The sequence below is a fragment of the Tursiops truncatus genome, chromosome 5 (genome assembly GCF_011762595.2).
Source record: "Tursiops truncatus isolate mTurTru1 chromosome 5, mTurTru1.mat.Y, whole genome shotgun sequence".
In the NCBI taxonomy this organism is placed as follows: domain Eukaryota; kingdom Metazoa; phylum Chordata; class Mammalia; order Artiodactyla; family Delphinidae; genus Tursiops; species Tursiops truncatus.
Genome location: NC_047038.1, coordinates 120,492,375 through 120,519,771, shown reverse-complemented (window position 1 = coordinate 120,519,771; position 27,397 = coordinate 120,492,375). Strand labels below are relative to the sequence as shown.

General features: G+C 36.1%; 2 protein-coding genes across 6 annotated transcripts in view; one reads left to right on the top strand and one right to left on the bottom strand.

The window, feature by feature from the left end:
* On the bottom strand, positions 1-25,681 carry TRMT10A (tRNA methyltransferase 10A). Of its 4 annotated transcripts, none has more exons than XM_019926457.3 (8): positions 25,551-25,681; positions 19,995-20,191; positions 16,414-16,576; positions 6,687-6,758; positions 5,543-5,617; positions 3,544-3,693; positions 2,327-2,432; positions 1-1,132 (listed from the first exon to the last, which is right to left on the bottom strand). In XM_019926457.3, exons 2-8 carry the CDS (start codon positions 20,177-20,179, stop codon positions 867-869), a joined length of 1,017 nt encoding a protein of 338 aa, XP_019782016.1. In that variant the 5' UTR covers positions 20,180-20,191; positions 25,551-25,681; the 3' UTR covers positions 1-866. The 4 variants fall into 4 exon arrangements, with proteins under 4 accessions (XP_019782016.1, XP_019782015.1, XP_004315150.2 ...); XM_019926456.3 differs by lacking the exon at positions 25,551-25,681 and adding an exon at positions 24,949-25,261; XM_004315102.4 differs by lacking the exon at positions 25,551-25,681 and adding an exon at positions 24,973-25,261.
* The window catches only part of MTTP (microsomal triglyceride transfer protein), a 54,564-nt gene continuing 52,716 nt past the window's right edge, over positions 25,550-27,397 (top strand). The window contains exons 1-2 of one of the 2 annotated variants that reach the window (XM_073805573.1): positions 25,550-25,664; positions 26,385-26,481. The gene's annotated coding sequence lies outside the window, so the exon portion shown is untranslated. The other variant, XM_019926459.3, reaches the window with a different exon arrangement.

The window sequence follows — 27,397 nt, the reverse complement described above, 5'->3', positions numbered from 1 at the left end:
CACATATAAAGTTAACTTTATTTGCTTAAGAACCAATATATTTTATTGTAAAGAAGTACATATGGAAGGAAAAGAATAGGTGCTAAGAGCTACGTTTTTGTTTTTCTTTTTAAGAACTGTTTCTTTTTAAATTTGGGTAATGACAAAATTGATCCTTCAACAGCCTTTTAAAATAATATAGCCTGAAAAATTAAATTTTGTAATTGAAATAATTTACCATCATTATTGAAATTAAGAAAATATATTAAAGAGAGTCTTAACTCTTCAGTGATTGCTTTAGAACCACAAAGGCATTACAAAGGAAGAACAGAGATGGGCTCCGTAGTCCAAAAGAAATCAATTCTTGAGTTTCTCAATCCAACACTTATTCCTAGAATCACTATATTCCTTTGAAGTAACTAAATTGAATATAAAAGCTGCAAATGGGTAACCACCCATACAGAATATTTTGGTGGACTTAAAGGAGTTTCAGGATAGCTGCCTCCATAAATAAGTAGGCAATAAATCAGAAAGACATTGATATAAACATATAATAATAAAACTGAAAGGTCAGAAGGCACATTCTGAAGAATGCAATCTTGTAAATAAAAGAGAATGAAGGTTTACTAATAAGGTAAAATTCTCAAGAAATGCTTATTTGAGGCTTAGAAAATTATTTTTTAAATTACACATTTAAATCTTATGCAAAAACAAAAAAATGCTTTTTTAGTGCTTTTTATCACTTAGTTCTAAAAAAAGAAAGTTTAAAAAATTCACAACAGAAATAAGAGAAAATGAAAGTTTCTTCCATTTCAAATATTCTATGAAATATTGTATGAAATTCTATATTTTCTCCTAATTTTCCTTAAACTTAAAAAAAAATGACATTAGTGTAGTATAGAGTTCACTGTAGATTCAGTGCTATTTTCTTTATCCTGCTTTTCTTCCTTACGTGGTGAATCTAGTTCATTTCTATTTTCCTCCTCACTGGAATCACTGTTCAATCCACCTTCAACTCTGGTGAACTTCTTGTCATGTGAAGAACTTTCACAGGCTTTGTCTGTGGGAACAGCTCCTTTTCTTTGGGGTAAGATAGTGAAAAATGCTTCTTGCCAGTCTCTTGTTTCTAGGTATTCCAGAATAATCTCAAACACTGCAACAAAGACAAACTCCATGTGTTTCTTAACCTAGTTCATCACAATGGTGCATGCTTTAAAACACACTGCTTTTGTGTTAAGAGTGCTAGTATGTCCTAGTAACTACTTTGTTCTTATTACTTCTTTCTCCTGTATTAGCTGTCAGAGCCAATATGCCTAAGGCTCTCAACGCTGCTACCTCTTTTGTAGCTTTTTCTCATTTCAGTTCTTAAGCACTCAGAGGTTTACCATTATCTGTTGTCAATTATAATAGACAGAGGACCTTTTTTGTTTCCTTCCTATTCTTTTTTCCTTCCACTTCTTTATCCTTTATGTGCTAACATAAAACTAGAAAAAAAAAAGGGTTAGTGTTAACCTAAATTTCTTGTATCTTTCCTATATAGTGCCACTCACTCTGGGGAGTGTCTTGCCTGCTTTTTTTTTTTTTTTAAATACTATCTTCGATGTCCTTTCACTTTAATACACTGCTGGGGGAAATTTGGATTACTTTATGATAGAAAAGTACTTTCCACTAATTTAGCAAAAGTCTTAGAAGAAGTTCATTCCTTGAATCAATAAGTTTGTTTCTATAACTCCCTAGAGCCTGCTATAGAGAAAATTTAAAAGCCCAATTATGTGTACTAACAAAAATCTCTACTGAAAAATTTTTAAAAAGCAAAACTCCAGGCAAAGACTTAAGTCTGAGGATGTCTCTTACAATGATATTTACAATAGTAAAAAGAAAAAAAATAACAACAGGAGAATGGTTACATTATTGTGTATTTAGATGATGGAAAATTACATAGCCACTAACAGTGATTCAATAAATATAATAATAAATAGGGGGGAAACACCCTGGATTTATAACATTTTATGCAATAGAGTAAGAATCCAATTATGTAATAAATAATATTATATATGCATAGGAAAAGAACTGGAAGAAAACACACCAAAAACTTTCTACAAAGTATCTCTGCATAGTAAAATTACACCTATTTATTTTTCTTTATACTTTTGTACATTTTCAAAATTTTGTAAAGTATGCATATATTATTCAAAAAAATCATAAATGATGACATTTTATAATTTTGTACCCCAAATTGTGTGTTTTCCAAAGGTGTATATTTTCTACTTGTCCAAAATGTAAATGTAATGTTATTTTTCACAGTGTTCACTCAGGTACATTTTCAGTTTATCCCCTTATAGCTTACCATGATTAATTGCCAAAACTTTTCTACTATTCATCTTCACGAAATTTCCAAGAGGGAGCTGTGCATGATCAATTCCGTGTTCTGATGCTTGTTTATACGTGAGTCCCTAAAACAAAGACACTGTGACTTGGGCTAGAACATTACATTATTTAAAGTCTATGAAAGAATAAATAATTTTTAGGAAAGACCTTAGTTCAGAGAATATAATCTGAAAAAGTGTGTGTGTACGTTTAACCACTAATTTGGAAACATTCTCTTGACAATAAGTATAGTTAGAATGTTGCTGGCATTTGTCTTAACCAATTTACAAATGAGGAAACCAAAGACATTATGCTCTCCGTCCCATCACAAAGTTCCTCAGTGGCAGAACCAAAGGAAAAACCTGGCTCATGCCTCCTGACTCAAATAGCGTCTCATCACTCCACACTGCCTTTCTCTCTTAAAGTACACAAACTGAATTCCTAGAGAAGCATCATCATTCTTCCCATGACTTTAAAAGATAAAACTATGTTTCAATTACATAACACTAAGAGGCACAAATGGCAAACACAAATTAAATAAAAACCTGAATTGAAAAAAATGTTCAACTGCCTATAAATTTTATTCTTCCCTTTCTGTCAATTAAAAGAATGCTGAATATAAATTTTCTCTCTTCTCAAAATTAAAATCCTTAAAGCCTGGGTCTAATCAGGACTGAAAGAGCAAAAAGACAGAGTGAAGGAGGAAGAAGAGCTAAACTTCTCAACCAATAGTTTGCATGTTTTATTTTTTTAATTTTTTTTAAATTTTTTTTTTTTTTTGCGGTACGCAGGCCTCTCACTGTTGTGGCCTCTCCCGTTGCAGAGCACAGGCTCCGGACGCGCAGGCTCAGCGGCCATGGCTCACGGGCCCAGCCGCTCCGCGGCATGTGGGATCTTCCCTGACCAGGGCACGAACCCGCGTCCCCTGCATTGGCAGGCGGACTCTCAACCACTGTGCCACCAGGGAAGCCCTATTTTTAAAATTTTTATAGCACTGACCTCACTGGGTTGCAGTGAGGATAAAGCAAACTAATATATGCAAAATGCTTTGCTTAGCTAGAAAGGTGACTGAAATACTGTAGGCACTCAAACATCAACTATCAGTATTTACTAACAAGAAAACTGATATTACTATCAAGAAAACTGATATATCAATTTTAAGTATGAGCAAAAGCAAAAATAAAAACTTAATAGTACCTTGTGATGGTTGTGATCTACTAATCCTCCAATCACATAGGCCTTTGATTCATCTAATTCCTTTAGTACATTAGGTGAATCTGATGTAAGATAAACCAGGTCTTCTTTCTGTATGAATTCACTATAGTGCTCTGGTTTGATGTGGATATCCTTTAAAACACAAGGGGAAAGATGTTATTAATAGGATTTTGTGAAAATTGGCTAAAAATGATTATTTTCTTTTCCCTAGACAAACCCATCCAAAAAATATATGAAAGGAAGTTTGAAAGAATATTATAACAATGTATTATTTATTTAGAATCTACTACTCCAACATCTTTTCACCTCACATCTCAATTATTTAAGTAGCCTCCTGACGTTATTTCCCTGTCTCTAGCCTCAGATCTCTCCAGTTTACTTCCACACACGGATGGTGCACTCATTTTCTGAAAACACTATCACGTTTTATCTTTATCTGTAGAATAAAATTCAAACTCCTTAACTTAGTAATTCTTTCCTGAATATAGCAGTAACCTATCTTTCTCTGTTCCAACAAAACAAATGCATTTTTGTCATGTATTTGCTCACTTTGTTCTCCAGCCAAAGAATGCCTTCTCCAATTACTTCCTTCTCCATCTACATGAATCATCTAAAGGAAAGGGCTTACAGATTTAATAAATTCCATGCATCTGCTTCCACAAAGATACACATTTGAAATCTTCTTCACCAAAACTGTCAGGTCAGAGGTACAAGACTGAACAACAGTTGGCAGTCAGAATTTTGCAAATTGCACCAGAAGAATAAAGGAAGATGCATCCATCGCCAGGCTCAGACGGCATTTCTCAATAATTTTTGTGGAAATCAAAAATGAAGCGGAGACCTCTCACCTAAGATGTATACCTTATTGATTAATAAACAGCCATTTTTCTGGAAAATGGTATATTATAAACTTGATCCCTATGCTGAATAAGGGCCCCAAGAGGAATGTGCATAATTAGAGACCAGCCAACTCACATCTCTCTGGAAAACTGGTGGTATGAAATAATAAATTTAACAAGCCACAAAATAGCTGAACGTATGCCTATTCTAACTTATTACATTATTTCTTAGAAAAATAGGCATGAACATAAAACTTGGTAAATATATTGTACTTTAAAACTTAAAAAACCTTTGAAAATGTTTTATACTATGGACTATTAATAAATTAAATGCAGTCATTATGGGATTAGTGAGTGAGACAGGGAAAGTCTATCACAGTGAGAACTGGCTTGGAGAAAGGAAAAAAGTGTAGGAATAACCCACTACTTCTCTGAGTAGAATAGGGTTAAGGTTCCTTAGGGACTGGTACTAAAGCCAATCTATTAGTAATCTTTGCAAATGACTGAGAGTAGTTTAGTCCAATAGAAAAAAATGTGAGCCACATATATAATTTGAAATCTTCTAATAGCCACATGAAAAAAAGTGAAAAGAAATAGATGAAATTAATTTTAATAAATTAATTTGTTTTTTTTTTAATTTTAAGGAGATATTTTACATTCTCTCTCTTTTTTTTTGTACTAATGTCTATTTGACATTTATAGCACATCTCAACTCAGACCAGTCACATTTCAAGAGTTCAGCAGCCACATGTGGAAGTGGACACCATATGGTATAGCACAGATTTAGAAGAAAGAGAATGCAAGTACATTTCCAAATTTTAGAGTGACTTCACTCTTATAAATAATGTATAGCCAGTTTGCTAGGTAGAGACTGCATACAGACCTTTAAATTTTTTCCTTTTTAAAAAAATATGTTTTAAAGTTGGCAGTAAAATAGCAAGTGAGATTTCATGAAAGCAAGTACAGACTATATCTCAAGGCTCTTAGCTTCTTCCACTGGTAAACTTAGGTACAGTGATATGCAGGGTTTGTAGCTGCTGACTCTTATATTTATTAGCATTGTGTAGAACTTAGGTAAAACATGTAGACCTTTAAACATAAAAATACCTTGAATTATGTGAGAGTTAATCTATTTTAGTTACCTTCCAGTTGACCCATCCTTTGTCATTTTCATCCATGTTCTTTTTCAACTGGCCTCCATGGCTTGTCAAGTAAAACTGATAGAGAGATTGGCAGGTATAGAAAGAGAGAGCAAATGACTATTAAAGTCAATATTTTATTCCCTCATACACTCATCTGATTATCAATGAAAGACAAAATATTTTCATTCTGGAAAAAAATGAATTTATGGCATGCTTTAAACGTGCAAGAATAAATTTGTGGTACAAGCAACGTGTATTTTTGTGTATCTCCTAACCCACTAACTTCTGTATTCCATCTACATTTTCATCCTGTTTTCTAAGCAGTTATAATCTGCCTCTTGTTTAATGATCACTTTACTATAAACTTCCTGCTTCCATGTGAAGTTTCCCTTCCCCTTCTTTTGCCACTACAGTTATTTTTTACCAGTCCAAAATCTTCATAATTTTGCTTTGACTCTAAACCCTGAAACCTATTTCAAATCTAATCAAGGGTGAGAAGAATATAGAATGTAAAAATATAATATTACTATCACTTGATAAGAAGAAAATATCTAACCAAAAGTATACTAAGAGTTTCTGGTTTTTAACATCAGTGAGCCAGAATTAATTTTTAGGTCACCTAGAATTCAAACAAATTCAGTAAGAAAAATGACCCTACTCTTAAGAGCAGCCAACTAGTCTCACAAATCACTTCCTCATTCTAGCTAATAAAGTACCTTTCAAAATTATTAGTGACTCAATATCCTTTAAGTAGAAAAAATCTAGCCAACAGACACAATGGCACATATCAGCCAGGGGCAGTTACCCCATTCCCCAGAAAGGAAGGAATTGAGAGCTGAGAAACTGGTATGGAAATATGCATAAGTCCTTTAAAGAAGATGTTCAATTACACAGCAGTGAACAGGTCAGTGTGTATATGACTAATGATGAATGGGCACAATGTGTTTGAGAATGACATGAAAAAATGTTTAAAATATTTTATTTTTGTAGAAAAATAAAACATTTTTACAAATAGGCATTTTGTTCTCTAAGAAAGATTACTTGTAAGACTCTTTCTTATAAAAGCAACGAGGATTACCTATGCCTTTTCCGAAGGAAGATATAAAAGGAAATTGGAAGTTTGTTTTAAATTCCCCAAACATACCTGCACAGGATGCAGTGCTCGTCGATTTTCTGCATAACATCGTTGAATCTGCTTATGAAGTTTCTTAATGTCCTATAAAAGAGTGAAATTTTTAAAGCAATATTTTCAAAATTATCTATGGCCATTCCACAATCCGAGTGGAATAGAATAAGCAGAAGGGATGACTAGATAGGGACATCCTTTCTTTTGAAATACAAGTCCTTTCTGATAATTTCCATTCAGTTTTCTTACATACTAATAAAATAATTACCATAAGTCAATACTCTATAAGTGACCCATTATTTCACATTTTGTAGCCTCTTAAAATGCAAGTTCAGGAAAACTTTCACTCTTCTTAAGAGACAACAAAAGAAAAAAAGAACTCTCTTATAGTCATGCTATTACAATTTTTATAACTACCAAAGGTTATAAACATATTCCTTTTAGTAGCATTGTTTAAACAACCAGGTTTCTCAAACTATTAAATAAGAAATAATTCTATTAAGCCAATCATATTTCTTATTTTCTTCCTTTTGATTAGGATAAATAACAAACTCCCCACAGCTCTTTATGATTAATATGCAATTACTGAGTTTCATAATCTCTTAGAGTATCTGTCTTTCCCTCTGTCTATACATATACATATAAATAAAAGCAACTTATTAGCTACTTTAATTTAGGGTAACAGATTTTGAAAAACTTAATTTTAAGATGCATTTTAAAGCTGGTTTGGTGGTGCTGATTTCCCTTCGCTTTTGCATAAAGCTTTCGATTTCTCCATCTAATACGAATGAGAGCTTTGCTGGGTGGAGTACACATTCCTGCACACTAACAACAGAAGGTCAGAAAGAGAAATCAAGGAAACAATCCCATTTATCATCACATCAAAAAGAATAAAAATACTTAGGAATAAACCTACCTAAGGAGGCAAAAGACCTGTACTCAGAAAACTGTAAGATACTGATGAAAGAAATCAAACATATGGAGAGAGATCTAAGATATTCCATGTTCTTGGATTGGAAGAGTTAATATTGTCAAAATTACTATAGTACCTAAAGCAATCTACAGATTCAATGCAATCCCTATCAAATTACCAATGGCATTTTTCACAGAATTAGAACAAAAAATTTTTAAATTTGTATGGAAACACAAAAGACTGAGTAGCCAAAGCAATCTTGAGAAAGAAAAACGCAGCTGGAGGAATCAGGCTCCCTGACTTCAGACTATACTACAAAGCTACAGTCACGAAAACAGTATGGTACTAGCACAAAAACAGAAATATAGATCAATGGAAAAGGATAGAAAGTCCAGAGATAAACCCATGCACCTATGGTCACCTAAAGGAGGCAAGAATATACAATGGAGAAAAGACAGTCTCTTTAATAAGTGGTGCTGGGAAAACTGGACAGCTATATGTAAAAGAATGAAATTAGAACACGCCCTAACACCATACACAAAAATAAACTCAAAATGGATTAAAGACCTAAATGTAAGGCTGGAGACTATAAAACTCTTAGAGGAAAACATAGGCAGAACACTCTTTGACATAAATCGCAGCAAGATCTTTTTCAATGCACCTCCTAATGAAAATAAAACCAAAAATCAAACAAATTATTGTTTTTCTTTTCAGTTTTTTTTTTTTTTTGGCCATGCACATGGGATCTTAGTTCCCCAATCAGGGATCAAACCCACGCCCCCCTGCATTGGAACTGTGGAGTCTTAACCACTGGACCACCAGGGAAGTCCGAGTGGGACCTTTTTAAGTTTAATTAAGCTTAAAGTTTAATTAAAACTTAACCTTTTAAGTTTAATTAAACTTCAAAGCTTTTGCACAGCAAAGGAAACCATAAACAATGAAAAGACAACCCTCAGAACGGGAGAAAATATTTGCAAATGAAGCAACTGACAAGGGATTAATCTCTAATATATACAAACAGCTCATGCAGCTCAATATCAGAAAAACAAACAACCCAATCAAAAAATTGGGAAGAAGACCTAAATAGACATTTCTCCAAAGACATACAGATGACTAAAAAGCACATGAAGAGATGCTCAACATCACTAATTATTAGAGGAATTCAAATCAAAAGTATACTGAGGTATCACCTTACACCAGTCAGAATGGCCATCATTAAAAAATCTACAAACAATACATCCTGGAGAGGATGTGGAGAAAAGGGAATCCTCCTGCACTGTTGGTGGGAATGTAAACTGGTATAGCCACTATGGAGAACAGTATGTATGTTCCTTAAAAAAATAAAAATAGAGCTCCCATATGATCCAGGAATCCCATTCCTGGGCATATATCTGGAGAAAACCATAATTCAAAAAGATACATGCACTCCAATGTTCATTGCAGCACTATTTACAATAGCCAGGTCATGGAAGCAACCTAAATGTCCACTGACAGAGGAATGAATAAAGAAAATGTGGTACATATATACAATAAAATAATACTGAGCCATAAAAAAGAATAAAATAATGCCATTTGCAGCAACATGGATGCACCTAGAGTTTGTCATACTGAGTGAAGTAAGTCAGACAGAGAAAGATAAATATCATATGATATCGCTTATATGTGGAATCTAAAAAAAGGGTACACGTGAACTTATCTACAAAACATAAATAGAGTTACAGATGTAGAAAACAAACTTATGGTTACCAGAGGGTAAGGTGGGGGAGGGGTAAATTGGAAGACTGAGACTGACATATACACACTACTATACATAAAATAGATAACTAATAAGGATGAACTGTATAGCACAGAGAACTCTAGTCAATACTGTGTAATGGCTTATATGGGAAAAGAATCTGAAAAAGAGTGGATGTATGTATATGTATAACTGATTTACTTTGCTTACACCCAAAACTAACACAACATTATAAATCAACTATACTCCAACAAAAAATTTTAAAGAAAGATGCATTTTAGAGGGCTCCAATTGAGATCGCAAAATAGAAGGACACAGAGCTCACCTCCTCCCACAAATACATCAAAAATACGTCTACATGTGGAACAATTCTCACAGAATACCTGCTGAACACCGGCAGATCTCAGACACCCAAAACTGCAGGAAAGATCTCCATGTAACTGGGTAGGATGAAAGAAAAAAAAGGAATCGGGACAAGACTTGAGCCCCTGGGTGGGAACAGTGAAAGAGGAAAGGTTCCTGCACCCGGGGAAGCCCCTTCACTGGCAGGGAGATCAGCTGGGACAGAAAGGGAGCTTCAGAGGCTCAGAGGAGAGCACAGCAGCTGGTTTGCAGCAGGCAGAACAGACGGAGACCTGCACAAATGGTCCCTGCCATTGCCCTGCACTCCCCAGTCTGAGATCTGCTTTTGCTTTAAAGCTTGGGCTTCAGAGGACAGACCCAGGGAGAGGACTGGGGTTGGCTGCACGGAGACAGCCTGAAGGGGCTGGACTGTGGCTCGGGCCTGCCACAGAAGTGAAGCACCATTGTTAAGGGGTGCACAAAGGGAAGGGCAGGGTCCGCCATAGCAGCCTCACTCTTGGTGCACTCACAGCAGGTGTGCTGCTGCCACTGAAACCCCACTGTTAAGGGGCAGTGCCTGCTAAAGCTCCTTCTTTCTCAGTGAGCTCTCATCAGGCTCAGTGCTGCCTCCACGAGCTCTGGGAGCACGCAGTGCCAGCGAGCTGTCCACACACAGAGGTGGGGCTGAAATCAGAGCTGATCCCCAGGGGCCGTGTGACTTACGAAGCAGGGCTGATATCTGAGCCCTCTCCCTGTGGCTGTGCGATCTGTGGGTTTAGGCCACTGCTGCCAGCTTTGTAAACTCAGTTCCTGCGGAACATCCGAGTGGGCTACAGGTGCTCCCATGGCTGGGGCGGGTCTGGCCTTAGCAGCTGTGGGCTTTGTGGGTGTGTGCATATGGAGTTGGGCCAGGGTCTGGGCTCCATCCATAGCTCCCACGGCAGGTTCAGGTATGCAACTACTGTGGTCCTGGTACCTGAATTCAGTGGATCTGCGCCAGCGGATCTGCGCTGGTGGCTTTGTGAACCCAGCACCCGAGGAACAACAGGGCCAACTGCCTGCATTCCCATGGTTGAGGTGAGGCTGAGGGCAGTGCCCACAACAGTGTACTTTGTGAGCCTGCACAACGGGTGACAGATGACACGACAGAGCACACTTCTCAGCGGACAGCTCTGGCAGAGGAATACTCAGTGGCTCCTCTCCCAGTGGGAGTGCTCCAATACTGCTTACCTCACACTACAGCTCAGAAATGGATCTGGGGGCTTCTACTCCAACAACTGGGGAACAGACCTTGCCTCCAATAGGGCTGTGACAACCACAGAGCAAAGAGGAGGCCCTGCTCAATATTCAGTGCAGGCTCTGGCCACCACAACCCCAGTCACACCCCCTATCGAGGAGACAACAGCAGGTATCCATACAAAAAACAGCTCTCTCACCAAAAATATTAAACCCATGCAGGCTACACAGGGACATTCCCACATAAAAATATCTCCAACTATTTAGGAAACAATTGTTTCTCCTAAACTCATAGAGTAAGAGAACTATAAGTAAAATGAAGAAAACAGAGGAAACACTCCCAATGAAAAGATCAAGAAATTGCCAATCAAAGACAATGAAACAGACTCCTTCAGTCTAACAGACATCAAGTTCAAAAAGGAGATAATGAAAATACTGAAGGAAGTAAGAAAGGCTATTGACAGAAATGCAGATTACCAGGAAAAGGAACTAGGAAATATAAACAGGAGACAAGAAAAATTAGAAAACTCATTTGCTGAGACAAAAGCTGAGCTAAAGTCAACGAACAGCAAATTGAATAATGCAGAAGAACAAATAAGCGATGTGGAAGACAGACTAATGGAAATCACACAATCAGAACAGCAAACAGAAAGCCAAGTGAAAAAAATTAAAGCAATATAAGATGTATGGGGTAAAATAAAGCAGGCCAATCTACACATAATAGGGATCCCAGAAGGAGAAGAAAGAGAAAAGGGAATCGAAAATGTATTTGAAGGAATTATGGCTGAAAACTCCCCAAACCTAAAGAAGTAAACAGTTATATACAGATACAGGAAGCACAGAGTGTCCCAAACAAATGAACCCGAACAGACTTACACCAAGACGTATTATAATTAAAAAATGGCAAAAGTAAAAGATAAAGAAAGTATTCTAAAGGCAGCAAGAGAAAAAAAAAGAGTTAATTACAAGGGAACCCCCCATTAGGCTATCAGCTGATTTCTCTACAAATATGTTCCAGGCCAGAAGGGAATGGCAAGATACATTCAAAGTCCTGAAAGGGAAAAATCTGCAACCTAGGATACTCTACCCAGCAAGATTATCATTTAGAATAGAAAGAGAGAGAAAGAATTTCTCAGACAAGCAAAAACTAAAAGAAAAAGGCAATACTAAATATATCCTTAAAGAAATATTAAAAGGTCTTGTCTAAATAGAGAAGTAAGAATCTATACGAAAGAGAAAATCACAATTGGAAAGTAAATCATTTAAATAAGCCAGTATACAGATTAAAAAAAAAAGAAAGAAAGAAAAAATTTCTGTGAAAGCAAGATAACCACAATAAACAGCAAAAGGATGAACATGAATATGTAAGAGGACATCGAAATCATAAAATGTGGGGGAGGAGAGTAACAAAATGTAGGTTTTTTTTTTTAATGTGTTTTAGCCTATATGACTACCAGTTTAAAGGCAGTAGATATAGGAAGGGGTTAACATACTTGAACAACAGGGTAACCACAAATCAAAAACAGATTCACAAGAAAACAAAAAGAACACAAGCATAATACAAAAAAAAAAAATCACATCACAAAAGGAAATACAAAAAGGAAAAATAAACAAAGAAGAAATACAAAATCAAGTGGAAAACAAGGTTTAAAATGGCAATAAATACATACCTATCAATAATTACCTCAAATGTCAATGTGCTCCTATCAAAAGACCTAAAGTGGCAGATTGGATAAAAAAGCAAGCGCCTACAATATGCTGCGTACAAGAGACCCACTTTAGGGCAAAAGACACACAAAGACTGATGTGAGGGGATAGAGAAAGATATTTCATACAAACGGAAATGACAAGGAAGTGGGGGTTGCAATACTCATATCAGACAAAATAGACTTTAAAACAAAGGCCATAAAGAAAGATAAAGAAGGACACTATACAATGATGAGAGGATCAATATAAGAAGATGATATTACATTCCTCAACATATATGCACCCAACATAGGAGCACCCAAATACATAAAATAAATACTAATGGACATTAAGGGAGAAACTGATGGGAAAACAGTAATAGTAGGAGACTTTAACACCCTACTCACAGCAATGGACAGATCTTCTAGACAGAAAATCAGTAAGGCAACAGATATCATAAATGATAAAATAGAACAGTTAGACTTAAATAACAACCAAACATACAAGGAAGAACTTATATCAATCCTTCTCAAACTCTTTCAAAAGCCTGAAGAGGAGGGAACATTCCCAAAGACACTCTATGAAGCCATTTTCACCCTGATACCAAAACCAGACAAACCATAACAAGAAAATTACAGGCCAGTGTCTCTGATGAAAATAGATGCAACAATTCTCAACAAAATATTAGCAAACTGAATCCAAGAACACATAAAAAAGATCATACACCATAACCAAGTGGGATTCATCCCAGGGTCACAAGGATGGTTCAACATATGCAAATCAATCAATATGATACACCACACCAACAAAAGAAAAGACAAAAAACACATGATATCTCAATAGATGCAGAAAAAGCATTTGATAAAATTCAACATCCATTCATGATAAAAACTCTTATGAAAGTGAGTATAGAGGGAACATATTTCAACATAATGAAAGCTATTTATGACAGACCCACAGCCAATATAATACTGGTGAAAAGCTGAAAGCCTTCCTGCTATAAACTGGAAGAAGACAAGTATGCCCACTCTCATCACTTCTATTCAACATAGTATTGGAAATCCTAGCCACAGCAATCAGACAAAAAAAATAAAAGGTATCCAAATTGGAAAGGAAGAGATAAAATTGTCATTATATTCAGATGACATGATACTATATATAGAAAACCCTAAAGACTCCACACAAAATCTACTAGAACTGATAAATGAATTCAGCAAGGTAGCAGGATACAAGATTAACATACAGAAATCAGTTGCATTTCTTTACATTAACCATAAATTTCAGAAAGGGAATGTAAAAACAGAATCCCTTTTAAAATTGCAACCAAAAAAAAAATACTTAGGAATAAACCTGACCAAGGAAGTAAAAAACTTATATGCTGAGAACTATAAAACATCAATAAAGGAAACTGAGGAAACTGAAGATGATTCAAAGAAATGGAAAGATATCCCATGCTCTTGGCTTGGAAGAATTAATATTGTTAAAATGGCTATACTACCCAAAGCAATCTACAGACTTAATGTGATCCCTATCAAATCACCCATGATATTTTTCACAGAACTAGAACAAATAATCCTAAAATTTATATGGAACCATAAAAGATCCAGAATTTGCAAAGCAATCCTGAGGAAAAGAACAAAACTGGAAGCATAACCCTCCCAGACTTCAGACAATACTACAAAACTACAGTAATCAAAACAGTTTGGTAGTGGCACAAAAACAGACATATGGGTCACTGGAACAGAATAGAGAGCCCAGAAATAAACCCATGCAACTATGGTCAATTAATCTTCAACAAAGGAGGCAAAAATATACAATGGGAAAACAAAGTCTTTTCACCATGTGGTGCTGGGAAAGTTGTACAGCTGCATGTAAATCAGTGAAGTTAGAACACACCCTCACACCATACACAAAAATAAACTCAAAATGTCTTAGAGACTTAAATACAAAACATGACATCATAAAACTCTTAGAAGAGAATATAGGCAAAACATTCTGTGACATAAATCCTACCTATGTTTTCTTAGGTCAGTCTCCCAAGGCAATAGAAATAAAAGTGAAAATAAACAATTGAGACCTAATCAAACTTATAACCTTCTGCACAGCAAAGGATGCCATGAAGAAAATGAAAATACAATGTATGGACTGGGAGAAAATATTTGCAAATGATGCGACCAACCAGGGCTTAATTTCCAAAATAAACAAAAAGCTCATACACCTTAATATAAAAAAAAACCCAATCAAAAAATGGGCAGAAGACCTAAACAGACATTTCTCCAAAGACATACAGATGGCTAAAAAGCACATGAAAAGATGCTCAATATCGCTAATTATTAGAGAAATGCAAATCAAAACTACAGTGAGATATCACCTCACATCAGTCAGAATAGCCATCATCAAAAAATCTACAAATAATAAATGCTGGAGAGGGTGTGGAGAAAAGGGAACCCTCCTATACTGTTGGTGGGAGTGTAAATTGGTACAGCCACTATGGAGAACAGTATGGAGGTTCCTCAAAAAACTAAAAATAGAGTTGCCATGTGATCCAGCAGTCCCATTCCTGGGCATATATCCAGAGAAAACTATAATTCGAAACAAAACATGCACCCTATGTTCATAGCAGCACTATTTACAACAGCCAAGACATGGAAGCAACCTAAATGTCCATCAACAGGTGAACAGATAAAGAAGATGTGATATATTTATACAATGGAATACTACTTAGCCATAAAAAAGAATGAAATAATGCCATTTGCAGCAACATGGATGGACTTAGAGATTATAGCCATAAAAAAGAATGAAATAATGCCATTTGCAGCAACATGGATGGACTTAGAGATTATCATACTAAGTGAAGTTAGTCAGAGAGAGAAAGACAAACACTGTATGATGTCACTTACATGTAGAATCTAAAAATATGACATAAATGAACTTATCCATGAAACAGAAACAGACTCACAGACACAGAGAACAGACTTTTGGTTGCCAAAGGGGAGGAGCGGTGGGGGACAGATGGATTGGGGGTCTGGGATTAGCAGATGCAAACTATTATACATAGAATGGATAAACAAGGTCCTACTGTATAGCACAGGGAACAATATTCAATATCCTGTAATAAACCATAATGGAAAAGAATATGAAAAAGAATATGTATAAATGTATAACTGAGTCACTTCACTGCCCAGCAGAAACTAAGACAGCACTGTAAATCAACTATACTTCAATAAAATAAATTTTAAACACACACACAAAAAGAACAAAATAGCCAAGAGGTGGAAGCAACACAAATGTTGACGGACACCAGATGAATGAATAAACAAAACGTGGTCTATACATACACTAGAATATTATTCTGCCTTAAAACATAAGGGAATTCTGACACACACTACAATGTGGGTAAACCTTCAAGACATAATGCTCAGTGAAATAAACCAGTCACAAAAGGACAAATACTGTAGGATTCCACTTACATAAGGTACACCGAGTAGTCAAATTCATAGAGACAGAAAGTAGAATGGTGGTGCCAAGGGCTGAGGGAGGGGGAATGGAAATGGTTGTTCATTCAGTGGGGATAGAGTTTTAGTTTTTCAAGATGAAAAGACTTCTGGAGACTGGCTGCACAACAACATGAATGTAATTAGCACTACTGAACTGTCCACTTAAAAATGGTTAAGATGGTAAATTTTACATTACATGTATTTTACCACAATTAAAAAGAAAAAAAGAGATGCATTTTAGTACATAAAGTTATATCAAAGTCATATTACATATTAAAGCAAAAATTATTCAGCCTAGTTCAGTTACAGGATTTTTCTGACAATGATTCATGATACCTTTAATACCATCAAGCTATCAAAACTGCAGTCAATGATAAGGCGGAGTGGGCTGTAAACAACGTCTCTTCGAATACGTTTTCTGTCACTTCCTTCTGAGTTTGATTCCAGTTGACACTGTCGCTCTAATTGCTTTCTCTTGCGTTTTTCCTTCCGCTTTTGTCTAAAATTAGTAATTGAAAATAACTTTTCGTTATTTGTATATTCATACATTTACAATACTTTTCTAAATAGACAAAGAAACAATTACTTTTAAAAATTAGCAGACTAAACCATAACAAAATTGCCACTTCCATGGATCAAAAATTGTCAGAGGGCTTCCCTGGTGGCGCAGTGGTTGAGAGTCCGCCTGCCAATGCAGGGGACATGGGTTCATGCCCCGGTCTGGGAGGATCCCACATGCCGCAGAGCGGCTGGGCCCGTGAGCCATGGCCGCTAGGCCTGCATGTCCGGAGCCTGTGCTCCGCAACGGGAGAGGCCGCAACAGTGAGAGGCCCGCGTACCGCAAAAAAAAAATGTCAGATATCAGCAATTATATATAATCTATCTAAAAGCTTTACATAATAAATGAGTTTGCAAAAACAGTATAGTACTTTTTACACAAATTCGAACTATACTAATAATTTTATTTACTATTGGTAGCACGTTAAACATACTTACAAAACTTTTAAAATACTGAGTTTGAGAGTTATGATAAATTTTACTTTTATCATTCTTCTCCTACATGATTTTTGAGTTACATTTATAACCATATAAAAAGAAGTAAAATTTTTATCCAATATAGTTTTGGAAGTCGAAGCCACGGCAGGCAGAAAGAAAAAGAAAGAAATAAAAGGAATCCAAATTGGAAAAGAACAAGTAAAACTGTCACTCTTTGCAGATGACATAATTCTGTATCCATAGAAAATCCTAAAGTGCTACCAGAAAACTACTAAAGCTCAACAATGAATTCAGTAAAGTTGCAGGATACAAAATTAATACACAGAAATCTGTTGCATTTCTATACACTAAGAATGAAATATCAGAAAGAGAAATTAAGGAAACAATCCCATTTACCATCTCATCAAAAAGAATAAAATACCTAGGAATAAACCTACCTAAGGAGGCAAAAGACCTGTACTCTGAAAACTCTAAGACACTGATGAAAGAAACTGAAGATGACACAAACAGATGCAAAGATACCTCATTCTTGGATTGGAAGAATCAATATTGTTAAAATGACCATACTACCCAAGCAATCTACAGATTCAGTGCAATCCTTATCAAATTATCAATGGCATTTTTCACAGAACTAGAAAAAAATTGTTTTAATTTGTATGGAAACACAAAAGACCCTGAATAGCCAAAATAATCTTGAGAAAAAGGAATGAAGCTGGAGGAATCATCCTCACTGACTTCAGACTATACTACAAAACTACAGTCATGAAAACAGTACGGTACTGGCACAAAAATAAAAATATAGATTAATGGAACAGGATAGAAAGTCCAGAGATAAACCCATGCACCTATGGTCACCTAATCTATGACAAAGATGGCAAGAATATACAATGGAGAAAAGATGGTCTCTTCAATAAGTGGTGCTGGGAAAACTGGACAGCTACATGGAAAAGAATGAAATTAGAACATTCTCTAACACCATATACAAAAGTAAATTCAAAATGGATTAAATACCTAAATGTAAGACCAGATACTATAAAACTCCCAGAGGAAAATACAGGCAAAACACTCTGATATAAATAGAAGGAATATTTTTTTTGGATCCATCTCCTCAAGTAATGGAAATAAAAACAAAAATAAACAAATGGGACCTAACTTTTGCACAGCAAAGGAAACCATCAACAAAATAAAAAGATAACTTATGGAGTGGGAGAAAATATTTTCAAATGATGCAACTGACAAGGGATTAATTTCCAAAATAAACAAAAAGCTCATACAGCTTAATATCAAAAAAAACCAAACAACCCAATCAAAAAATGGACAGGGGCTTCCCTGGTGGCGCAGTGGTTGAAAGTCCGCCTGCCGATGCAGGGGACATGGGTTTGTGCCCTGGTCTGGGAAGATTCCACATGCCGCAGAGTGGCTGGGCCCGTGAGCCATGGCCGCTGAGCCTGCGCATCTGGAGCCTGTGGTCCGCAACGGCCAAGAGGCACAGGAAAAGAAGCTCAGTGCCACTAATTATTAGAGAAATGCAAATCAAAACTACAATGAGGTATCACCCTACACCAGTTAGAATGGCCATCATTAAGAAGTCTACAAAAAACAAAAGCTGGAGAGGGTGTGGAGAAAAGGAAACTCTCTTACACTGTTGGTGGGAATGTAAATTGGTGTAGCTACTATGGAAAACAGTATGGGGCTCCTTAAAAAACTAAAAATAGTGTTACCATATGGTCCAGCAATCCCATTCCTGGGCACATATCTGGAGGAAGCTCTAATTCGAAAAGATACATGCACCTCAATGTTCATAGCAGCACTATTTACAATAGCCAAGACACAGAAGCAACCTAAATGTTCATCGACAGATGAATGGATAAAGAAGATGTGGTATATATATACAATGGAAAATTACTCAGCTATAAACAAGAATGAAATATTGCCATTTGCAGCAACATGGATGGACCTAGAGATTATGATATTAAGTGAAGTGAGTCAGAGAAAGGCAAATATCTTATGATATCAGTTATATGTGGAATCTAAAAAAATGACATAAATGAACTTATTTACAAAACAGAAGTAGACTCAGAGACATAGAAAACAAACTTATGGTTATGAGAGTGGATAGCAGGGGGGTGGGGAGATAAATTAGGAGTTTGGGATTAACATATACATACTACTTATGTATAAAATAAACAAGGACCTACTGTATAGCGTAGGGTTATTACAAGATACTATGTTCTGTGTCTTGTAATAACCTATAATGGAAAAGAATCTGAAAAAGAATATATATACATGTACATACTTATACATATATATATAACTGAATCACTTCGCTGTACACTTGAAGCTAACACAACGTTGTAAATTAACTATACCTCAATAAAAATAAAATGGTTTTTTAAAAACTATTCCTATTTAAAAGTAAAACTGTTTGTGAAATAAAAGTCATATTTTTTTCTCTCATCTGCATCAACAATATTTTCTTCTAGTAAATTCTGTCTTTATACAGTGACAGCTTCAGCATAACTGCTCTCACCAAAACCTGCAATAGTTCTTCTAGCAAAATCAATGTTAGGCCCAAATTTGATCTTTCTGAGGTGGTTATTTTTGTTCCATATCTAGGACATGGATGCTAACTATATCCCTTTTGTAAATCAGTTATTTTAGAAATTGTGCTCCTACTCACAATAGGTTCTGGGTGAGAAAAGTGTACAGTGTAAATTCATCAACACTGCTAAAAAAATAAAACACATTCAGTTTTAGTAGCCAATTGACAATGTTAGCTAACAATATGTAGACGCGAATTTTAATTAACACAATTATTTTTAATATGTCAAAGGGCTATTGCAAGGTCCAACATTCCAATAGGGGTATATTGGAATATACCCCAGTGAATAGGGGTAGAATACATGCATTCTGATACATACTTGCGGAGTTCTCTTTGTTCTTCCCATTGTTTCTGTTTCATTAGCTTCTTCATTTGCCGTTTAGATATTGGTTCAAACCCTTCACCTAATCCTGGTTTCTGATTCTCCTCTTGGTCTTCATTTAAGTCTTGCTTTCTTTCAACATTAGAAGTCTCACTAAATGCTGGCAATATTTCAGATGACATTATTTGATGCCTCTGAAAAATTGAAAAGCAACTTTGAAATGAACAGATGACTTACAAACACAAAAAAAGTAAGAAAAAAAACTGAAGGATGTGATTAAAATTAAACCATATTAGTAATGAATAAAAATGCAAATTTGGGCAATTAATTGTCATTTACTGGCAAAGATCATTTGATGAAATGGGATATTTTCATACAGTACTGGTGGCCATGGCACAATTTTTCCAGAAAATTACTCAGACCTATAATGTTTGAAGAGCTTTAAAATGGTGGTGATACTCTTTCACATAGTAATTTATTTCCTTAGAATAAATTCCTGTAAATTAATTAGAAATACACACAAAATTAATGCAAAAGGATATATGTACTGTTGTTATTTTTAACAATAAAAAATTAGAAACTACTTGAATGTCAGCAAATGGGGACTAAAAATAAATTAAAGGTCATCGATAACACTGGCTTGGAATACTAAGCAGCCAAGAAAAATCATGTTTCCCAAAATTATTTAATGATAAAGGGAAATGGTTATGTTAAATGAGAAAATCAAAGCAAAAAACAATAATGTCCAATTTTGTTTTAAAAAATACATACACACGTTTTAATTCTGACCCACCCATGGCTTTCTGCATTTTTAAAATTTTATATAATGAAAATATAGTTTTATAAAAAATATATACTATTTTTTAAAAGAGATGGAAGACACCTTTTTGTACTTTTCTTTAATGCTGTCCATACAAGAAAAATATTACTTTCACTATCTGGGCGTACCCTCAACAATTGGGTTTTGACAACAGACATGCTATATATTTCTATCTTTTGGCCAGTGCAGAGAACAACTTTGGTTGCCCCCACCCCAATATATTTCACTGTAAATATGTAATTGTCAATTTTCCACTTAAGTCACAGCTGAAAAACAAAATACGTAAGTTGACTCTGTAATCAGCTGTGGAATACTTAGGGCCAAGTCAAACATCTTTATTTGGATTTAAACACCCACATCTTCATATCCATTGCCTAAAACTGAACTTGCTTTCAGATTACAGAAAGGGCTAGAAATATGAGATATCTTTTCTCTTTAATTGATTCTTAACATCAAAGCTTAAGAATGTATGTTATTTATCCCTACCAAAGACTAAGCATGAAGCTTGCAAATGTTCTATTGGCCTTATAGAAAAATACTTGATTCTTCCCTCTTACAGAGATAGCTAACAAGTCTGTGCAGAGAAGCTAACATCTAAAAGAAAAAAGAACAATCCCCACAATTCAGATAATGGAAGGAAAAAACCTTTGCAGAACATAATTTCAGCAGTAGTTTTATTATATGGTTCTTGCTTTCTTTAAAAGTGCAATGATATAACAGGACATATGGGGATAACCAAAGCAAACTTAGAAAGTTTACTGAATTTTGACTGAAAGACAAGAAATTGTAAGATGCGTGCTTTAGGGGCTGGAGCAAAAGCCCTGGCATTTTACTAGGTCACAAAATTACTAAGAGTGGAAAAAAATCATTTAGTAATACAAGTAAGAATTCACAAGTTTTCCTTACGCCACCAACCAAACAATTCTCCTTAGGGAGAACATCTCCTAGAAATAACAACTCAACTTTGACTCTACACTGGAAACTCCACTGGGTAAGGGATAAGTCTGATTTTGCCCAACATTATATTGCCAATACTAATACAGTGCTTGGCACTTCGTAGATGCTTATTATACACTGGTAGAATAAACAAATGAGTGAATATGATATTACAAAGGACTTTTTAAAGTAATGAAAATAGAGCAAACATTAATTCTTATTATGCTTAATAAAAAATATTATCTAATTTACTCTTCATAAAAACCCTATGAAGTAGATAGTATATACCTACTTTGCAAAGGAAGAGGTACAAAGGTTAAAGAACTTGCCCAAAGTTAGAAAGCTATTAAATAATTCCTAAGAAACAAGGCACCTAGAGCAAATGTCACACAAAGTAGGTCCTCAAAATACTTGAATGAATAGACAAATGAAGTGATGGAGCTAAGATTCCAACCCACATCAAACTCTACCATCTCCCAGAAATCCAAAGTCTTATTTAGAAAATGAGGGTTTCCAAAGAATGTTAAAGAGTTGTGTTGCTTTAACCCTGCTGTTGGAGGGCTCTGAAAAGACCTGTGTCACTGAAACATAAGGAGAAAAAAATAGCTCCAGTTCTATTCTTATGCCTCTGCACCAAAAAAATTGGGACAGACTTCCTAGAGATCATTGCCAAAAGTTCATGTTTTGATGCACTCTGACTCCCAATCTTGAAACATATGACAACAGTAGATAAAATATAAAAAGGGGAAACAAAAAAGGTACAGCCTCTCTCAAAATCCAGGTTAAGAACTGGGTCTTCTGTGTAAAGGCAGCTAGAAGTTTTCCTAGCTTTAAAGTAAAGAGAAGAAGAATACAAGAGAGAGAAAGATGGGAGACAGTTTAAGACGAACCCTTAAACTAGTGTTAGGGGTAGGGCTCCTCTTTCCATGAAAAAAGCCTGAAAACAGATAAAATTATAGACTATAGCTTATACAAAACTGACTACTTGGGGGAAACCTGAAGGAAACAGACACAGCCTCTTGGGTCTGGGTCCAGCATGAGGTGACATATGAACTTATATTATTACATGATTAGAATTCTGAACCACATATATAAGCTCTGCTGTGGGCTGAAGCACTGAAAAGGGTCATGGGTGGGAGAAACCACAAAATCAGTAGTTTGGAGAGGAAAGTTATAATTCCATTCAAGATGAGTCTGCAAAGCAAAATTACAAAAAGACAGAAATGATGAAAAAAAACTCCAGCTAAATCAACAAGCAGGAGATAAATTCACTCTATAAAAATTGAACAGAGCAATGTGAAAATGACTTTAAAATAAGTTTGGCTGAAATCTTTCAGAGCTCATGAAGAGTAATAACCATAAAAACAAAACAGGAAATTGGGACACAAAAGCAGGCATAAAAATAGGAAAACAAGAATGTGTAAAAAAGAACCAATTTGGAAACCAGGAAATGAAGATATAAAAATTTCAACGTATGAGACAAACTCCAGATTACCTGGAGTCCAAGAGGTAACTGATGAATTAGAAGACATCCTCAGAATCTAACTCAGAATTCAGACAGAAAAATAGAACGAAAAAATAGTATGTCCGAGCATTTAGATACAAATAACAGGATGAGAAAACTACAGGCCAAAAAGGTAAATGAGGGTAAATGTATAACCTTGAGTGCATTCACTAATTTTTTTTTTTTAATCTGGAAAATAAGGTTAGCATTCAATTTAAGGAACAGGAGACAGGAGAAACACAGTAAGCCTGAAAAGATCAGAAGAAAAAATTTAACTATATATTGTGACCCCTAGGATCAATTTTATTTCCTTTCCATAGATAGTACGTTAATAAAAATGGGCAATAAATGTATTCAAACCAATATAGGGTGGAGAAAACATAAGCTAAACCTGCCCATTAAGCTAAATGTGCAAACTTAAAGGCACAATTAAAATTCAGAGGAAACAAATTGCTTTCTTCATGAAACAGTGATTAATATTCTAAGAGAGAATATTTCTATTATCAGTGGCATTTTTTGCTAGTTCTCTACTCTGTTCCAAACTGCAAGTGTTGATTTGCTTTATCATGTGAAAATTTTAGATAAGTATAGCAATGTTTTACAGCTTATGCACACCAGGGGGAGCTTTCGCCTTTCCTATCTAAGAAGTCTAAGTTAAATCTAATTTGCTTATCATTGCATACTAATGTTTTTAAACAGCCTATCAAATACAAAAGGTCATGAGCTAGTCAACATCATTATCACTACTATTTTTAAAGTTATTCCCAATTAAGAAAATGCACTGTAGTGAGAGAATTTTTTTAAGCTTTGAATAAGCTAGATACATTGCACATTGCACAACAAAAATGATGCTAGCTTGAGATCCTATAAATTATTGCTTGCAGCATACTTTACATACAAAGATACGTACCAACTCCTACTGCCTACAACATACAATAAGCATTTCACTATGTACTCGCTTGTTTGGATTAACCTGTTAAGCAAAGTATAAACTCCATGGAGTTTTGCATTCCTCCCTCACATGCAGTGATACTCACAGCTCATTTTCATTCATTCACCACGTTCAACAAATTTTGTAGCAATTATAGAAATAATTGCGTGAAATTTAGTTTACCGGGGCATTGAATTTTTCAAAAATGTTTCATTTAGTTGCAGATCCAGGTTATCTGATGGTCTTATAAAATTAACAACTGGATAAGGATGACTAAGGCCATTTGGTATGGGATAAATACATTAAAAAATAGTATCTCAATCGTCCTTGTATTCCCACTTCTTAGCACAACTGCCGGCAAGGAGGACATACATCATAACGAGTGACCGGCCAAAAGTTAAAAAAAAAAAAATTCATGGTTTTATTGATTGGGCTAAAGTCTTCATAATTTATGACACAGCCTCCCTTACAGAAAGATCCAAATGAATGTCGGAATAACTGCAAAATGGAATTAAATGACCTGACGGTGATAAAGAATACCCTTTTTAAAACGCGCGGGCCAAATGTGCATAGCTCGGTTCAGCTATGAGGCCCTTAGGCAGAGAGGGCTGGGCTGGGCCGGGCTGGGGAGACGGGGCAAGATTTAAAACAAAGAAAAATAAAGTGAGAAAGTCTTCTGTCGCTATCCTCTTTATATCTCTAGAAAAAGTCCCGAATTTTAACACAAAATATTTCAGTGAAATCCAGTAACACCACGGACTTCTTAAAATCGTCCTCAGCTCACCACCGTGGGGCTGACAGCACCTGCAGCAACCTCGCCCTGGCCTCTCCCCACATTTCAGAGCGCTCAGCGACGTCTTTGGAAAACTGAGGTAAGGCAGGTTTAAAGAGGTGAAGCGACATGCTCACGCTCTCTAGCCACCAAGTGGCAGAACCACAACTCGTTTTCCGGCCCTTCAAACTCCAGATTTCCCTCTCCCTTCATTCTTTGGAAGCGCACACCCTTCACATGCTAGGGACCGTATCGCTACCCGCAAGCAAACGTCGACAGCGACAGCCCCGACGCTTGTGGACAGAGCCGCGCCCCACTCTTCCCTACAGGCCGCCCGAGGGCGGACGCATTCCGGAGGCGGGATTAAACTGTAGCCGACGAATCAAAAATCTGTTTGGCAAGGCGAGGGGGCGCGCTCTCTGACATCACTTCCTTCGGAAGCTGGGTCTCGGTTGCTGCTTCCCGTGTCCCACTCCCCTCTCCCTCGGAAGCCCTACTGCTAGTGGAAGGCAGCAGTGGTGCGCGCTCCTTTTGCGCTCGGATAATATCAAGGGGTAGGCGAGCGATAGCGTCCATGCCAAGAGACTTACCGAACGGAGGAGTTGTCGCGGAACCTGAGAGCCCGCACAGAAAGCTTTTTGTAGTGGTCTTTACCACTGCAGAAGGTCCTCTTTCGGAAACTTCAACTCCCAGAGGCAGACACGGTAGCTACGCGTAGGAGGCTACGGAGGTTACGTCTTACGTCAGCTAACTGCGCCAACTCCGTAGCCGCAGTCGGAGAAAGGGGCGGGACTTTATGTGGGGCGGGGTCTGGAGTTAGGGTTTCTGGAGTGGGAGGTAGTTGCGTGATGTCTGTTTTTCCACTTCAAGGCAAGGTTATACCTGCGGCATATATTCACTCATATTTCTGTGGGGATGGCGGGGGATGTTAAGACATTCCTACTCTTAAAAATTACAAGTGCGAAATACCGTTGAAGGGCTCTTAATTCTTCCGTGTTGGAGATGAAAGCATCTCTTCCCTAAACTATTTGTAACTAATCCAGAAGAAGGTTGTTAGTAGCACATGATTTTACACAACTCAAATGGAAAATCAAATTTTAAAAGTGAGTCAAACTCCCAATAAGATGCGTGTAAACCTGGAATGGTTAAGCTTTTTCTTGCTTACAACCGCAAGTCTCACTCTCCATTCATTTCTTGAGCGGTTTTACATATGCTATTTTGCAAAACGTCAGGTGACATTTCATTGTTTATAATACCTGACCTTATGTAATCTTTTTGCTATATATAGATCAAGTCAACTGAGGGAGGGCTGAAACATAATCCAGTAGATTGTCATTTTCTATTTAGTTTTTAATTTGGTCCTCCTTTGTTTTGTTTTGTTTATTTATTTTTTTGGCTGCGCCTTGCTGCATGTGGGAGCCTAGTTCCTCAACCAGGCATCGAACCCTCGGACCCTGCAGTGGAAGGGCAGAGTCTTAGCCAGTGGACCACCGGGGAAGTCCCTGGTCCTACTTCTAAAAGGTGATTATTGCAGAATTTGAATAGAAGAATGTTGTTTGACTCAATGAATAGAAGACTGCCATCTCAGTATGGAAAGAACTCTGAAGTAAATTATTCTTGATATTTGAAAACATTTTAACATGTTTAAAGGTTTCAGTGAATAGAAAATTAAATTCTGAATTTGAGTTTTCTTAAAGAATTGAAATTTCTCTAAATTTAGTTACAAAACGGAAGTCACTCTTGCTTTAAACCATCAAATTTTACTTGAAAAACTATGTCAGCTGTAACATGGTTGTAAGCCATGTCTGCTTCTTCATTATCTCCAGTCCAAAAGATCTTTTAACTAAGCATTGGCAGAGAAGTCTGGATCCATTTCTGATCTGTTAGTAGGGCATCTTTTTTCAGCTGCCTCCATATCAGGCCAACGAGTAGCTGAGGGAGGATTAGTAATTGGATATGTAGCCCTTCACATGTAGGTCATTAAACTCAGGCTGGCCATAGTGATGTGCCAGAACTTTCAGCAGCTGTTCAGTTGCCCCTCAGGGATCTGTTTTATGAATAATTATATATATTTTTCAGCGTTAATACCTGATATCCGTAGATATTTAAAACAAAAATGTTAAGTTACTTTAAAAACCTTCATATTTTAACAGTGGGGTCAATGTTTTCTTTTGACATAGCTATTCAACTTTATAATCATAGGGTGTGAAATTTAAAATGATTCTAGTATCAATCCAAACCAAGTACCAGCAAAAAATGGACAGTTTAACCAAAGATATAGAAAGCATTCAGAAAATACAGGAAGGTAAAAATCATAATATGAAATAATCTTATTTTCATTGATTTGTAAAATTCGTGTTTAATTTTTTTTTCTTTCTTTTTTTTTTTTTTTTTGCGGTACACGGGCCTCTCACTGTTGTGGCCTCTCCTGCTGCGG